This window comes from Oncorhynchus mykiss, chromosome 17 (assembly GCF_013265735.2).
Source record: "Oncorhynchus mykiss isolate Arlee chromosome 17, USDA_OmykA_1.1, whole genome shotgun sequence".
Classification (NCBI taxonomy): domain Eukaryota; kingdom Metazoa; phylum Chordata; class Actinopteri; order Salmoniformes; family Salmonidae; genus Oncorhynchus; species Oncorhynchus mykiss.
Genome location: NC_048581.1, coordinates 38,650,852 through 38,668,183, shown reverse-complemented (window position 1 = coordinate 38,668,183; position 17,332 = coordinate 38,650,852). Strand labels below are relative to the sequence as shown.

General features: G+C 41.8%; 1 protein-coding gene across 2 annotated transcripts; it reads left to right on the top strand.

Moving 5' to 3' along the window:
- Positions 1-13,274: 13,274 nt before the first annotated feature.
- On the top strand, positions 13,275-17,108 carry mych (myelocytomatosis oncogene homolog). Of its 2 annotated transcripts, none has more exons than XM_021568423.2 (3): positions 13,275-13,506; positions 14,657-15,241; positions 15,683-17,108. In XM_021568423.2, the coding sequence occupies exons 2-3, from the start codon at positions 14,668-14,670 to the stop codon at positions 16,258-16,260; spliced, it is 1,152 nt and encodes a 383-aa protein (XP_021424098.1). In that variant the 5' UTR covers positions 13,275-13,506; positions 14,657-14,667; the 3' UTR covers positions 16,261-17,108. The 2 variants fall into 2 exon arrangements, with proteins under 2 accessions (XP_021424098.1, XP_036805752.1); XM_036949857.1 differs by lacking the exon at positions 13,275-13,506 and adding an exon at positions 13,569-13,680.
- The last annotated feature ends 224 nt before the right edge of the window (positions 17,109-17,332 follow it).

The following is a 17,332-nucleotide window of genomic DNA, read 5'->3' as shown; positions in this document are numbered from 1 at the left end:
AGAGAGGATAGGATTGTCTATGACACGATTCAATGACCACTATTTCAAATGGATACTCAAAAAGAAGTGATTCACAACCTCTTTTAGTTAATAAACCCCCAATCACAATTTGTTCTACCCAAAGTGCGACTGATCATTCAGCCTATGTTCTTATGAGTCTTGCCAAGTACCCCCTGTGGATAGGCCAGGTACCCCCTGGTACCCCCTATTGCTCTAAGGCATAAGTATAGGGGGTGGAGAAAGAAAGGGAAAGTATAGGCCTATAGTGTAGGGTTTAGCTGACTTGAAAAAAGGTGCTGTTACAACTTTGACTTCAATCATTTCCCTGTGACAGACACAAAACATAATTTTCCCAGCTATCTTACTCATCAATGTCACACAGAGCAACTGAACACAGAGAGAAAAATATGACCATTTCGTTGAACAGGTAGGCGATGAGTGGCCTACATTTCACACTACATTAACACCAGGCTAAATGGGGCCTTTTGTAATCAGGAAACAGCAGAGGGAACACCCCCCTATCCACATCGATGGAACAGTAGTGGAGAGGGTAGCAAGTTTTAAGTTCCTCGGCATACACATCACAGACAAACTGAATTGGTCCACTCACACAGACAGCATCGTGAAGAAGGCGCAGCAGCGCCTCTTCAACCTCAGGAGGCTGAAGAAATTCGGCTTGTCACCAAAAGCACTCACAAACTTCTACAGATGCACAATCGAGAGCATCCTGGCGGGCTGTATCACCGCCTGGTATGGCAACTGCACCGCCCTCAACCGTAAGGCTCTCCAGAGGGTAGTGAGGTCTGCACAACGCATCACCGGGGGCAAACTACCTGCCCTCCAGGACACCTACACCACCCGATGTCACAGGAAGGCCATAAAGATCATCAAGGACATCAACCACCCGAGCCACTGCCTGTTCACCCCGCTATCATCCAGAAGGCGAGGTCAGTACAGGTGCATCAAAGCTGGGACCGAGAGACTGAAAAACAGCTTCTATCTCAAGGCCATCAGACTGTTAAACAGCCACCACTAACACTGAGTGGCTGCTGCCAACACACTGACACTGACTCAACTCCAGCCACTTTAATAATGGGAATTGATGGGAAATGATGTAAATATATCACTAGCCACTTTAAACAATGCTACCTTATATAAATGTTACTTACCCTACATTATTCATCTCATATGCATACGTATATACTGTACTCTATATCATCGACGGTATCCTTATGTAATACATGTATCACTAGCCACTTTATACTATACTATGCCACTTTGTTTACATACTCATCTCATTTGTACATACTGTACCCGATACCATCTACTGTATCTTGCCTATGCTGCTCTGTACCATCACTCATTCATATATCCTTATGTACATATTCTTTTTCCCCTTACACTGTGTACAAGACAGTAGTTTTGGAATTGTTAGTTAGATTACTTGTTATTACTGCATTGTCGGAACTAGAAGCACAAGCATTTCGCTACACTCGCATTAACATCTGCTAACCATGTGTATGTGACAAATAAAATTTGATTTGATTTGATTGAATGAATGAAGCTGTTATGGGCCTCTCCAGTTAGTTAGTCATATACTTTTGATTTCATTTTGGTAATGTAAAAGAGTGAGACACAAAGAAAACCTATGCGGTCTGTATGTTTCCTAAGCCAGAAAATCAGCATCTAAATCCAGTGTTACAATTAAATAAATGAAGCATGTCATCCATATGTCATATGTTTTGTACTACCAAGTGCACATAGTGGACAAATGCGCACTTGGTAGTACAAGGATTCTTTACTGTACAGTAGTAGTGCAAAATCTACACTGGCCAGTCATTTTATAGTGGAGGTGATTGTGGAGTTTAGACCAACAACAACAAAAGTTCTGCCTGGAAGAGTGCTGCATATCAAGCGCTTACATCATTGGAAATCTATGACAAGGATTTGGATCCATGACAAGCATCGCTATGACAATAGATTTTCCAGGATAATCAAATCGCATTTAAAGTGCTATTTGACTTTGGGCACCCTTGTAATCTTTTTTTATTTATTTTACCTTTATTTAACTAGGCAAGTCAGTTAAGAACAAATTCTTGTTTTCAATGACGGCCTAGGAACATTGGGTTAACTGCCTGTTCAGGGGCAGAACGAAAGATTTGTACCTTGTCAGCTCGGGGGTTTGAACTTGCAACCTTCCGGTAACAAGTCCAACGCTCACTAACCACTACCCTGCCGCCTACGAGGCTAATCTTGAACAAATCACTAGATGGGGGACTACATAAAGTGACCAAACCACAGATTATTCAGACTTCACCCACTCTTCTAAACAGAGGGCAGAGGGTTCGGAGAGACAGAGAAAAGACAGAGGTAGTGGGGGGTGAACATTTAAAAACAGCTTACTTACCCTTAATTCTCAATGCATTCCTCATTGATTGCTGTGTTGGCTTGGGGGTCTTTCAGGGATGCAAGAGGGCATTCAGGCCAGCAATTGAACAGTGGATAAGAATAAAGCTGTATTGATTGGCAAATGGTCTTGGGTATGCGCATGAGTGGGGGAGACATGGGTAGCACCCAGGTGTGATGGGGGCAGGGGTCCTCTGCTGCAGCATTGAATGTCATAAGATAACTGTAGGGGATGGTGGTTGCTGTGAACTTCTTTTGACCAGAGCTCTAAGGGCACTTGACAAAAGTAGTGCTCTAAATTGGGTCTAGAGCGTGTTCCAAATGGCACCCTGTTCTCTATATAGCAGACTACTTTTGTCAAATGCCTATAGAGCTCTGGTCAAAAGAAGTGCTCTATGTAGGGAATATGGTGCCATTTGGAAAGCACCCAGTGACTCCCTCCTCATATAGCAGCAAATTACAGTCGAGATACAGTCAGGTGCAAAAGTAGGAGAGTTTATGTTCTTAGAGAGCTTATGTAACAGAGATAAGAACGTGCCATAAGCTCACTTCACAGCTAGCTTGAAATGTTGCCAATGGAGCTATTGAATAGAATTATTTTCAATATTTCAAGTGATTGGTACATTGTCAAGTAGGACTGTCATGTTTGTTTGCAATCACAAGACCACTGGTTTGAGTCCGGTATGGGGACAGGGAAAGTCGAGGAAGCTATAGTGTTAGCCAGAGGTGTGGACTCGAGTCACATGACTTGGACTCGAGTCACAAATATGATGACTTGCAACTCGACTTTGACTTTAACACCAATGACTCGTGACTTGACTTGGACTTGAGCCTTTTGACTAGATCTGACTTGATACCCTCCCCAAGCCCAAATAATAAAAATGATGCTATTAAAAAAAATGTGCAGCGCATCAACTCTTCATTTAACGGATTACAGTTTGAATCGGACAGCAGCCAATCAAATTGTGCCAGCTGTGAAAAAGTTGTGCGTGACAGTGCAGAGGAACGTCAGCGGGTGAATTCAGATGGAGCCCTTGGAAAGATGATACCCCAAATTAGTATTTTCGGATATAAAGACACGCTGTATCAACAAAAAATGGATTGCAACTTGCAAAACATGCGGGAAGAAAATTATAGACAGAGGAGTAACAATTTTCAACTTTGTTCGACATTTGAAGCTGCACAAAGAACGGTAAGTCGTGGCTAATATTGCCGACAGCTATATATTTTATTACTTTACGAGTGTATCATGTAGGCTAACATGACACACAGTCAGTCAGTGCGGGAACGTGATCAATTAGCCTACTGTAACCACACAGAGTGTGTGTGTGTGTGTGTGTTAAGGTTGGGTGACTGTGTACAAGCCTACATCGCCAGATTGCTCCCCATAGTGATCCTCGATAGTCAATCACAATGGGGGGGGGGGTCTCATGGAAATATAACATTTACAGTGCCTTGCGAAAGTATTCGGCCCCCTTGAACTTTGCGACCTTTTGCCACATTTCAGGCTTCAAACAGAAAGATATAAAACTGTATTTTTTTGTGAAGAATCAACAACAAGTGGGACACAATCATGAAGTGGAACGACATTTATTGGATATTTCAAACTTTTTTAACAAATCAAAAACTGAAAAATTGGGCGTGCAAAATTATTCAGCCCCTTTACTTTCAGTGCAGCAAACTCTCTCCAGAAGTTCAGTGAGGATCTCTGAATGATCCAATGTTGACCTAAATGACTAATGATGATAAATACAATCCACCTGTGTGTAATCAAGTCTCCGTATAAATGCACCTGCACTGTGATAGTCTCAGAGGTCCGTTAAAAGCGCAGAGAGCATCATGAAGAACAAGGAACACACCAGGCAGGTCCGAGATGCTGTTGTGAAGAAGTTTAAAGCCGGATTTGGATACAAAAAGATTTCCCAAGCTTTAAACATCCCAAGGAGCACTGTGCAAGCGATAATATTGAAATGGAAGGAGTATCAGACCACTGCAAATCTACCAAGACCTGGCCGTCCCTCTAAACTTTCAGCTCATACAAGGAGAAGACTGATCAGAGATGCAGCCAAGAGGCCCATGATTACTCTGGATGAACTGCAGAGATCTACAGCTGAGGTGGGAGACTCTGTCCATAGGACAACAATCCGTCGTATATTGCACAAATCTAGCCTTTATGGAAGAGTGGCAAGAAGAAAGCCATTTCTTAAAGATATCCATAAAAAGTGTCGTTTAAAGTTTGCCAAAAGCCACCTGGGAGACACACCAAACATGTGGAAGAAGGTGCTCTGGTCAGATGAAACCAAAATTGAACTTTTTGGCAACAATGCAAAACGTTATGTTTGGCGTAAAAGCAACACAGCTGAACACACCATTCCCACTGTCAAACATGGTGGTGGCAGCATCATGGTTTGGGCCTGCTTTTCTTCAGCAGGGACAGGGAAGATGGTTAAAATTGATGGGAAGATGGATGGAGCCAAATACAGGACCATTCTGGAAGAAAACCTGATGGAGTCTGCAAAAGACCTGAGACTGGGACGGAGATTTGTCTTCCAACAAGACAATGATCCAAAACATAAAGCAAAATCTACAATGGAATGGTTCAAAAATAAACATATCCAGGTGATAGAATGGCCAAGTCAAAGTCCAGACCTGAATCCAATCGAGAATCTGTGGAAAGAACTGAAAACTGCTGTTCACAAATGCTCTCCATTTAACCTCACTGAGCTCGAGCTGTTTTGCAAGGAGGAATGGGAAAAAATGTCAGTCTCTCGATGTGCAAAACTGATAGAGACATACCCCAAGCGACTTACAGCTGTAATCGCAGCAAAAGGTGGCGCTACAAAGTATTAACTTAAGGGGGCTGAATCATTTTGCACGCCCAATTTTTCAGTTTTTGATTTGTTAAAAAAGTTTGAAATATCCAATAAATGTCGTTCCACTTCATGATTGTGTCCCACTTGTTGTTGATTCTTCACAAAAAAATACAGTTTTATATCTTTATGTTTGAAGCCTGAAATGTGGCAAAAGGTTGCAAAGTTCAAGGGGCCCGAATACTTTCGCAAGGCACTGTATTTGGAAAGTAATAAATATATAGATATTTTAAAACCATTCATGATTTGTGTAAATGTAATATACTAACTATTACTCTTGATAAAAATATGAAATGGTATTACATTTGGTGAAGAGCACATTATGGCTTGTTTAGGACTCAAAACTCAAAGTTTAGGACTTGAGACTTGACTTGAGACTTGATTTGATACTTGACGGTCTTGACTTGAGACTTGACTCGGGCTTGCCTGTCTTGACTTGCGACTTGAGACTTGTAAAACAATGACTTGGTCCCACCTCTGGTGTTATAGCAGCACACTGACGTCGGTTTCACTTACAGCTTTTCATTCCCCCCCATTCTTCATATAGATTTATTTGACACAACTAACTCTGCTTGATATAGGCAGAGAAGGGACACCGTTGTTCCATTTTGACATATATTTTTTCCACTCCTATATTACTTCATTTCAGAATAACTTTTACATGGATTCAGTTTTTACATGAGATTGAGGACATTTGTCAGCAGCCTACGCTTCTTATATGAGCCAAGGGCTTAAGTAATATAAGCCAAGTCAAGTTTTTATGCTACATAAAGAGTAAGCTCAAATGCCAATTAGGTAATTGCAACATAGAAATTGCATCCATGTAGAATAAGTTATTCTCGTAATAAAGCAATGGAAAGCTATGGCGAAATGCTAAAGAGCATACATTTTTTTCATAATTTGGAACTATTTGGAACCACATTGCAAGGCTAGAGTGTCCAGCAGTGCTAGGCTGGAGTATCTGCTGGGCCCCTCTTCACTCTTAGTGTGAAACAGGCTGTGAAATGTTAGGAGTTCAGTGGGTCATGAGAATATTGGCTCCCTGACCCTCCCATTCTTGAAAGGACTTAAGTGAACTTTCACCCAAAAAAAATCTTACTCTCAGAATAATTTGTTAAATAGAATTCCATGCAGCTTTTTTTTGCATTTTATTGATATTGGACACATTTTATACATATTCATATGAATGATTGATATCCAATCAATTTCTGTCATGTGCAGTGCTATCCATAATTTCAGTTTTCAACGCTGCCAATATTTCCTTTTTCTTGATTGTCCATAATTGAGTTTCATAATGAATTGAGGCTCATAATAAATTGAATCGGCAAAGCCCCTATGTGCATAGGCAAGCCATATTTTGGCAAGCCATATTTCATCGGGCCCATATAGCAGCACACACACTGTTAAATTTCATGACACTCGTGGCAGCTGGAGTTTGCCATATAAGACTGGCCCCAGTGTTTCTCAGAACTTCGCCCCATGAATGACTGGGGTTGTGAATGTCGCTGGCTCGCATGGTGTCAGGTTTTGGGTCAAGTGCGGGCACCAACTGACTAGTGCTTTGCCCTATATGGCGAGGACTCTCATAGCGCTAGGCAGCAATGTGCCACGCTGAACATACAGTCATAAGACTCCTCTGGCATCTGGAACAGCTCTCCGTTCCCTCTCTTTTTCCCCCCTCCCCCTTTCTTTTCCCTCGTTCTTTCTCTCTGTCTCTATCTATGTCAGAGCAGTCCTAAAAATAAATACTATGGTGTTGCTCCAGACTCTGAGTTCTTCCACCCCTAGTAACCTCTCTCTTTCCGTCTCTCTTTCTCTTTGCTCCCACCACCCACACTCTATCTCTCTCTCTGTTCCCCCCTCTCTTTGCTCAGCCCTTTTTCTCACCACAGTTGCAGAGTTCCTAGTAATATTTCCCGTAGGATTCACAGAAGAGCCCCTTTACTTCCCAAAACTCCTGCAGCCCTTTTTTTCACTTTCACCCACATCATCACACATGTGTAATCCATGTGACCTCCCCTGCAGCCCTGTCTGTCTGTCTTCCTCTTCTTTACTTCATCTCTCCTCCAGTCAGGAGCACTGTTTCTCTCTTTCTCTGTGTGTATTTGTGTGTGTACTGGGCGCAGCTTGGGAACAGTGCCCTCACCCTGAATGTTCTATATAATAACTCAATAAGGGAATCTACCTCCATCAATGTGCCTGCCAACTAACAAATTCATGAATTAGTTGATTCATCAATATGTCTTCTTTGGATAATTAACTGTTTTTGTTGGGAGTATATACTGTGAAATACATATGATACTATGATATTGTGAATGATATATTTCAATGTGTGGGTATATTTAGATGACCACCTATGTTCCATATGCTACAATTATGTGCTTTCTTGGGACCCAACCTACAAACTGTAATGACAGCTTGTAACTTGAGTCCCATGTAGTCCAAAGGCTCCTCTATCAACTCCCAACTCTGAGAAACAGGGAAGTCTTATAGTGAGAGACACAGTAAGTGAGGGGGGAACTCCATGTGCATAGAAACAGATGTTGAGCTCAGCAACTGGGGGCCCTGTGTGTGTGTGTGTGTGTGTGTGTGTGTGTGTGTGTGTGTGTGTGTGTGTGTGTGTGTGTGTGTGTGTGTGTGTGTGTGTGTGTGTGTGTGCGTGTGCGTGTGCGTTTGCGTGCGTGTGTGTGTGTGTCTGCGCTGCAGGGGCCGGCTGATTGCGAATAAGTCAGGGGTCTGTTTCTCATTCCAACACAGTGCCCCTCTGTTCCTCTTGTGGTGTCTCTCCATGGTAGAAGGGAGTAGGGGTGGTCACTAAAACGTCCTGAAAACTTGGTGTACTCACTGACCTTTAATACTAATGTCCCATCTCCTCCTTTGTCAGAACTGCTCACAAATGCTCATAGTAATTATTTTTGAGCTAAAGCTACGATTTTTACACTGGATGAAGAAATATATATTTTTAATAAACTGAAATCAAGATGCCACATACAAAAGAGTAACATTTAAATTTACCCTAGACAAACTATAGATCGTACCGTACATAGTGAGTCTTTTGACACATTTAAAGGTCCTGTTTTTTTAAGATCGAGCCTATGTTAAGAAAACGAGGAAGCGAAAATGTCAATGTGGCCTTCAGTTGTAACAGTTTAGACGCTTCCTTCCTCTTCATTTCTCTTACCTTGTCATTGTTCTTTTTTTTCCTGTCCTGTGCACTTCCCATATCTTAGTAACATGACCACCATAGACATGAAGTTGAACAAGAGAGTTTATTTGGGCCAGAATCTTACACACTCTTGTCCAGAATTGTCCAAGCTCGTATTGACATTAAAGGCGCACTCCTTAATGAAAAATAAATAAATAAACAGCAGCCACTTGGTTTGCTACAAAGCTAAGGGCTGCAGCTGGAGAAATGCACACTCAAACACTCAGATTCCTCCAATGGAGGAACTGACAGTCCATGGGGTCACAATGATAATTTTCATAAGTGACATTCTCGAGGAATCAATTGATATATCTCATTAATTTAAAAAAACTCTAAAATGGCACAAGTGTTTTTTTCACCTCATTAAACTTTGTCCAACAATAGACAATTTGATGTTGCGTCTGACATTCCCTGTCTCCTCTGGAGAAAGCAAATTCCAAAGGACACGTATGGGCCTATTAATTTGTGCTTAATTTCCCAAGAAGAATCAGTTGCATGCTGCCACCAACGAGATAAGGAAATCCAGTGTGGTAATCTGTAGAGGAAGACCCTGGATCACTCTGTAGTGGTATCTGTGTCCCCCACACAGCCCCCTATCACAAAGCCACAAGCAACACAACCCATTTCCCCCGAACCCCTGCCCATAGCAGACTCGTTGAGGCCGGCAATGTTGAAATGGCAGATTTCTTTAAAAGAACAGAAACGTTAACTGGTGGTTTTCATCTCAAACCCCTTCCTGGTCACCGCCCTCCTCCTCTCTCCTCACTGCACTATCGGGGGACACAGAGGAGATGTCACAAGGTTGCGAGGGACCCTTCCCTCACCAAAAAAGGCCGCAAGGCTGAGGGTGAGGAACCGTTCTCCGTGTCTTACAAAAACTGACTTGGCAGAAGAGGCAGAGGGGTCACCCTTTTCTCAGAAACGGTCGGCATCTGGAGAACACTGACGTGTGGCATGTTCCCTTGCCTCTATGGTGACATTGTGTCACATTGTCCTACTCATGCTTTCATTGTCCTCACAATGCAAAGGGATAGAACATATGCACATGGCACATCCAATGGCTTTGTGCAGGGTGGATATCCAAATATTCATCAGCAAATAAGAAATCTATTTTACGAAATATCTCAAATGAGTTTATTGTGATAATATATTCAACCCTTACATCTTCATCAGGTCATCACAATGCACATCACTGTCCTATTACTTTTTGATATGTATTCAACATAAAGATTTTGTTCACAGACACGAAGGGCAAAGTGAATTGGGAAACGCCTCCATGTTCTTCTGTGTTGTCTGGGGTATATTCGAGGTTTCACTGCAAAGAAATGGCCACATTGACCGCAGCAGCAAGTGGAGCACCAGTACGGTGCAGTACGGTGTCTGGGAGCCCCAGTACGGTAAATGGCTCTACAATACCCTATCTGTGATTATGTCAACTGCATTATCCCAGCTGTCATCCATTATAACTTTCTCTATTCATGTGTGCAAATAAAGATCAGTAGCCTTTGTCTGCTAAGTCATGTAAACTCCTACCTACCTCACCCTTGCTACACAGCTATATGCACAATCAGCATTTCACTCTCCGACATTGTCCAGTTCCAATATGGGATGTACAGTTAACAAATGTCTGTGTATATTTTGTGACAAATGATGTCTGTTGAACCATTGATATCATAATGGAACAATGACAGTCTTTGTTTAATTCACATGATTCTGCGCTAACAGACAAACTGTTCTATTGTGTCTCCATATCCTTTTATATACTCTTAGAAAAAGGTACTATCTATAACCTTAAAAGGTTTTTTGGCTGTCCCCATAGGAGAACCCTTTGGAATAACCCCTTTTTGGTTGCAGGTAGAACCCTCTGTAGAGAGGGTTCTATGTGGAACCAAAAGGGGTTCATCAAAGGGTTCTCCTAGGGGGACAGCCGAAGAACCCTTTAGGGTTATAGATAGTACCTTTTATTCTAAGAGTGTAGGCATATGGGAGCTATTGCTGGGTTAGCTGCCTGCCAGCAATGCAATCGGGTGGACTTTAATATATTCCCAAAAGAGACTGGTTTCTCTGATGTATACCACAAAGCATGACAACCACACATAGCGCCCACCACATAAAAACAGGCCCAAGTGGAAATGTACACCGAAATTCACCCACCCCACCTCAAAAAAAAGTTTCTCCATTACACAGAACTAAACTTTTTTTCTACTATTAAGTCACTGACAAGAAAATGTTAGGATGTTACAGACCTCAAGCTAAGACAAGCCTCCTAGAATATTTAGATAATTGGCCCTCAGCTAGAGATGTTCTCACAACTTATTCTAAGGATTCTGAACAACTTGAACAAGGATTCTGAACAGCTTGAACAAGTAGTCTCTGTTCTCTCATAACATAATGATAACTCAAAAGTTATTTCCATAGAGCAATTTTCTGTCTATAAACTTTTGGCAAACGGAAAGAGGACAGTCTATTGGCTTTCATGTGCTTGTTCCAGTGATGTAACCAAACCATTATCCAACCTTGTCACGTTCATTGGTAGTTGGAGTCCGGAAGTAAAGTTTTACTCTTTGGCAAGCGTTTGTGGAAAGATCCTCAGCGTGTTGTATTGGGAATGGCATACGCATTGAAAGTAGATGGATAAAAGTTATTGAATTTATTAAGATCTAAGCCATGTTCCATTGATAGAATACAGTGTTTGGTATAAAGTAGCCTACAGTACCAGAATAAAACTCTACATTTCAACAAGAAATGGGATTTAAAAAAACCATGTTTTATGTAATTGAAATATGAAATAGGCCCATGCATCGTGTGGTTTGTAGGTAGCCAGGGAGAAAGCAACAGTTCTATGGCGCTTAAATTACACGAGCGGAGGCGTGAGCAGAGTTCATTCAGTTTCTACTACAGGCTACACTGGTTCAGTGGGCCAGTCTGACAGCAGAGTTCATTCAGTTTCTACTACAGGCTACACTGGTTCAGTGGGCCAGTCTGACAGCAGAGTTCATTCAGTTTCTAATACAGGCTACTCTAGTCGTGGGCCAGTCTGACAGCAACTTCTAGGTGGCACATTAACCCACTCTTTCAGTTCACCCATATTAGCCTGGTTGAGCAAGAGCCAGCAGCCAGTCAGTCCTCCTAACAAAGACTGATCTTAGCTCATATAGACAATATTGTTCATGCTATTTGAGGTAGCCTACTGATTGGCACACTGATTACACATGACTGAATGTCAATGAAGATGTATGAAAGTGGCTCATTGACATAATTCCTATAGTTTTTCAGAAATGAATGCATCATTTTATTTTGCTTTTAAAAATTAGGGTAGATTTGTATTGAAAATCTAACTTAAAAACCCATGTAAAATCAAAAAGAAGTTGATTGTTCGCAGAGTACATTGCAAAGTGATTCAATTCCTAACTTCTGTCCTTAAACAATAGATTGTGTCTGCAAAAGTCCACTTTGTAGTCTGGACCAATTGTAACAGATGCAACTCAGGCTGTACATATTTCTTGTTCTACTAGGCAGTACATTCCGCAAAGAGTAAATGGCGAAGCGAGAGAGGTAACTGGGCCCACAATCTGTCTTCTCCAGCAGGGGACTTTATTTTCCGCTCACTGAGCGAGTTTTTGTATGGAGGTCAATGAGAGAGTGTAGATTTTGGTTAAAAAAACAAACATGTCATGGTTTATTTTCTACGTGTGGCTTATTTGATCGAATAGAAGTTTCACAATGATTAGATTGTTACGAGTGTACTGATATAAGTAGAAGACGTGACATCCCGGCAACTTTAAGGAAAAAAACACTTTATATAGGAGTTGTGCTTGGTCTTCACTAGTTACCACAGCCACAAAGTAGTAAACCCAGTTTATATCAACAATGTATCTTCTTAAAATGTGATTTAAAATCTAACCGTAACCACACTGCTAACATTATGCCTAACCCTAACCTTGAAGTAGAACTAAAAAGCAAATTTGGGTTTTCACGATTTTTTTCACCAATGTAGCGTTATCTTTACTTTGTGGATGTGGTAACTAGTGGAAACCGTTGTGCACGCGTATCTGCCCTCTTATTGGCTAGAACGGTCCCACCTGATATTTTCTTCTCCCGACTGCATTCCATTTTTGAAGACTTTTCTTTACGTTGTTCAGGCGGCCACTACAGTATCTGGTCAATGTAATGGATCATCTAATCTGTGAATCCCCACCGAGTTTTGCTTTTCCTCATGTAACTAATGTGAATACTATAGTAGGGAACCCTCTACTTCCATTTTCGCAAGGTTAAACCGTGTAAATCATTACTATTATTTAGTATTTTAATTAATAGATTCGGCATTATAGTTTGGGCGTTTCGTTTTGTTGAGCATGCAAATCATTTATGGTGCGTTCCTGGGCTGGCTGGTGAATTGCTTTGAAATGTCCAACCTGGTCATAAACTCATTCCCATATGCCCATATCATAGAACGGAAGATGCCTTATTATTCTTAATATTATTGCTGCTGCTAAGAACCAGACGAGACACCCGGCATTTGTGAGAACACACGTGTATATTTGTACCCAGCCCGCCTCCATTTTCTTGGAATTCCTTAATGCGCATTGAGAGTAGATCCATCCGCGTCTCCAGACGGTATAGACCTTTCCTTAAACACGTTTTGCGGTGTGTGTTTTGTCCCCGTATTTTCCGAGCAGATGCATATGTATTTATACCAAATTAACATTAAAAAGGCAGTAGAGTATTTAAAATCTAATGTCCCATATTGATTGTTACGTTTTGGCGCGATTTTGGGCTGTGGAAGGATACTGCTGTGCTGTGGTAGTATATAGTGAAATCTGTCTCGCCGCCACACCCACCCACAGATAGATCTGGTATAGTGCGTGAGGTATGGTAGCTTGATTAAAACGCAGTGGAGCTTCAGTACTTTTAGATACAGCAGAATAATTACATTAGTTTATCTCCGTTTAATTTTCGTTGCAATTTAACAACTCACGAAGAAAAGGCGTCTTCTTCATTTTCTCACCCCCTGAAAGAATAAAGGTAAGAGTTTATATTTACAGCGTCAGAGTTTAAATCACATGGGTTTTTTCACGTGTTTTTTTTTTCACATGCCGGTAATTTAGCTGGATTTCTTTCGTAGTTTGTCTAATTTGCTCGCTATCAGACATTTAAAACACTACCTATTTCAAAAGAGATTACAGAATGCACGAAAGGGTAATTTATTATGCATGAGTGATTTTTAGATTCAATTCTTTATTTTGGCAAACATTTTTAATGTGCAACTGTCAATGCATGCTAGGCTACTTTGTATTTTTTTGTCAATTCAGATTGACTAATCAAATGAAATGTCCAGGTTGAACGCCCATATTAGCCTAGTTTTGCCATAGTTATTATCTGTTCTGCTAGCCTACTGCTTGTTTATAGTAACTGCACCACTTTAGCCCTTTAAAACGTCTACTGGTATTTTAGCCACGATTTACGATTGAGTTCAGAGGCGACAAGTGTGGGCGGGCTGGATTGCCGTAGTTTTTCAGCACCCATCTGCGGTATTTAAATATTCAACTTAAAGTCAGCCATTCAGCTAACTGTGGTAGATACATTGTAGTTGATTGATATACATGTACCAGTGATATTTCTGAAATGTTAAATACTACCAAATTTAAACATTTGTCCCACAATCCCCCCTTTTCCGTAAATGGTGCGTTCCTTTATTATAGCCAGCCTACTTATGCTAAAATATTTATTTTATTCTGCTGAGCTATTTAATTTGTTTATATTCTTATCTTTAATTTTAAAAAATATTGTTGAATTGTCGAGAAGGAAACGAAAAGTAGCATTTCGTTTGATATGTATATCCCGTACATACGACTAATACAAAACTTGAAAATGTGAATCTGAATGGGAGAGATGTTGAACTTTCCCTGAGGAAAATGTTAATTTGGAGACTGGGCTCCCCCAGCTGTTTAAATTATGTCACGAGGATAACATCTGGTTGATGACCACCCTCATTGGGGCGGGCAAGGATGTAAACATAAATAAAAAGTTGTGCTTGCAGTTGGAGTACTAAGAGCATCACTAAAAAGTTTTGAGAACTCTCATCACACTTAGTATTTTGCCCACTTTGCGGTGGTGCGTTCTGAACTGCATTCTACTGTTCTTTTTAACGCATTTTTATCTTCCCTCTTCCCAGAATCAGCCAAAATGCTGCAGAGTTTCTCTCAGTCGCAAGATTGGTTCTACTCGGAGCCTCTCTTATTTGATGATGAATTCTGCCAGAGCTTGATGAAGGACCTACAGTCGCTCCCCACGCCACCCCAGTCCCCTCCGATGAAGGCTGGACTCAATGCCAAACCACTTTCCAAGGAGGACCAGTTGAGCTACGTCTCTGATATACTCCTGGAAGATCAAGACCCACAACTAAATTGGAATTTTGACATTTTGTACGATGGCAATGCAACCGTGACAAAGGACCAACAGCCAGAGGAGTCCGACGACTGTTTGTGGCATTGCCTTGGTGATAAGTCTATGGAGGAGAAGCTATCGTCTGTGCTCTCCAGCAGCCCGCTGCTCTCGGACATAGACACAAGAATCTTTGAGGAAATTGCTGGCTCCACACTGGACTGCCACACCGCGGCACTCGCGTGCCAAGCTTTGGAGAATGAGGATTTACTATTGGACAGGCATGACCGTCAGGAGCAAGGCAGCGAGTCGACCTCCGACTACGGCTCGGCGGGAGGCGAATTCTCAACTTATTGGAGCAGTGCTAGCGATACTGGTGAGTTGGTCCTCATTCTTGCCTAAGCTGTGCTTGTAAATTAAAAGGTTACAATAGCATGCAAGTTATTTGCTTTAATGTTAAGAGGGAGTGTTAGAAAGTGACTTTAGGCCGTTTGACATAGGTAGTGACACCAGTTGTACAATAGTGGGCCGCCTCATGCATGCTTTTTAAAGGGAATTTTAAATTAGGACCATGTTTTTCTTGCACCGTTCAATACTATTTCTCAAGAGCTTCTGCTGAAATTAACAAGTTAGGCTATCTGTTCTGCAAGCTTGCAATACAACATGATAAACAACGTAGAAGGAAAGTTGGTAACATTGTCTAGAAGTCGCTGTTAAAAATGTGATATTCTAAAGCCAATGCATCTTAATTGCAGTTGTTCAAATGTTAGTGGAAATGCCTGCTAACCCAATCTCTTGTGGATTCTCTTCTCCACAGAGGAGGAGATAGACGTAGTGACCGTGAAGAGGACTGCCAGCCCCTCCCAGTTGGCAGAGGAGAGCCGGCGGCAACGACGTGCCATCAAGCGCCAACACCTGGAGATCCAGCTGCAGCACAATTACGCTGCCCCCTGCCCCACATCGCCCCTCCGCCTAGAGCTCTCGACCGCCTCAAACTCCCACCACAAGCGCTCCCGGGTCTCCGACTCACACAGACACCACCAACACGGCTCGTCGGGCCGCTCATCCTCGTCCCGCCACTACCTCAGCAGTCACCACCAGTCCAGCTCCTCTAGGCAGTCGCCGGACATGGAGGACGAGGAGGAGAGGAGGCATACCCACAATGTGATGGAGAGGCAGCGGCGCAACGAGCTGAAGAACTGCTTCCTGCGGCTCAGGGACAACGTACCCGAGCTGTCCAATAACGACAAGGCCTCCAAGGTGGTCATCCTGAAGAGGGCACGTGACAGCATCCGCGGCCTGGAGCTTGAGGGCCAGAGACTGAACGCCAAGCGAGACAAGCTCCGAGACGGGCAGGAGCAGCTCAAAGCTAAACTGGAGCAGCTCAGGAGGTAATGGTGGGACCAAGGAGATGAGGTGTGTAACAAACATTTAGAGACATTTAAATAAACCGGTTGAGAAGACCTGTCTGGACTTCAGATTTAACGCTGCGCACACTCTGCATGGTGGCATCCATCTCCTGCAGTGACTGTTCAAGAAGAAGTGAATGTTACGTTACTGAAACAGTTAAATGTGGTTAAAAAAGTTTGGTTTGGAGCAATAGGGCCACGTTCAGCCCAGTAAAAGGATTTTTGTCTTTTATTGTCCTAGCGATTTGCCAAAGTCATTGTTCATAAAGTAGACTACATGTAACAGTCTACATCAAAGTGAGCAGCCATTTGTTACTGAAACATGGAACTTCAATAAGGTTTCTTCCACATTCCCCCATATGTTATGAACTTGGTTGTTCTCTTGCTGTGGTTTTTTATTTTGGGCTGGATCCAAAGTTTGAGTTCTAATAAGGGGTTGAATGTAATGTATTCCAATTATTGCTATTAATTGCAAACAAAATGTAATGTCTAAACACATTTACCCAATTAGACTTCTTCTTTTACTCTCAAACTTTAAAGCCCTGACCTGTTGGGTTCTCATGCCTTGAAACTCATTCTGTTGTCGACTCGTAACTGTACAATGTTTTATAAGTTTTGTTAAAAGCATATGATTTACTGTACCTACCTCGACCAGGTCTCGGACCTGACAATTTGTTTGGTTTCTCAGAAGCAACGATATAGATTTCTTTGTATATTTTTTGTTTATTATGTAACATAAATTATTTGTATTTTTTTCTTGGTTTATTTGCAAGTAAATAGTTCTGTTCATCAGCGGACTTTGTTTTTATAATGTAATAAAGAATGGACAAATCAGTTTATTTGTGTTATTATACAGACTGTGATACCTTGCATCATGTCAAGGTGTATGTATATGGTTTGCTTCCAAGAAGACTGCTATTGAACAATCAGTGTACGGTACTAGTTTATGGTATTTGGGTCAAGGTGCGTGGGTGAATGATTGACAGTTGTGAAGGTCGCACAGTACCAGATTGAAAAGTACCAGATTTTCAAAGCCTTGTCAAAAGATAATCCCAATT

Excerpts from the sequence above, each read along its gene's own strand:
- mych (XM_021568423.2), top strand. The coding sequence starts at position 14,668 with ATGCTGCAGAGTTTCTCTCAGTCGCAAGATTGGTTCTACTCGGAGCCT. Across the intron at positions 15,242-15,682 it reads GAGCAGTGCTAGCGATACTG|AGGAGGAGATAGACGTAGTG; the intron begins GTGAGTTGGTCC and ends TCTTCTCCACAG.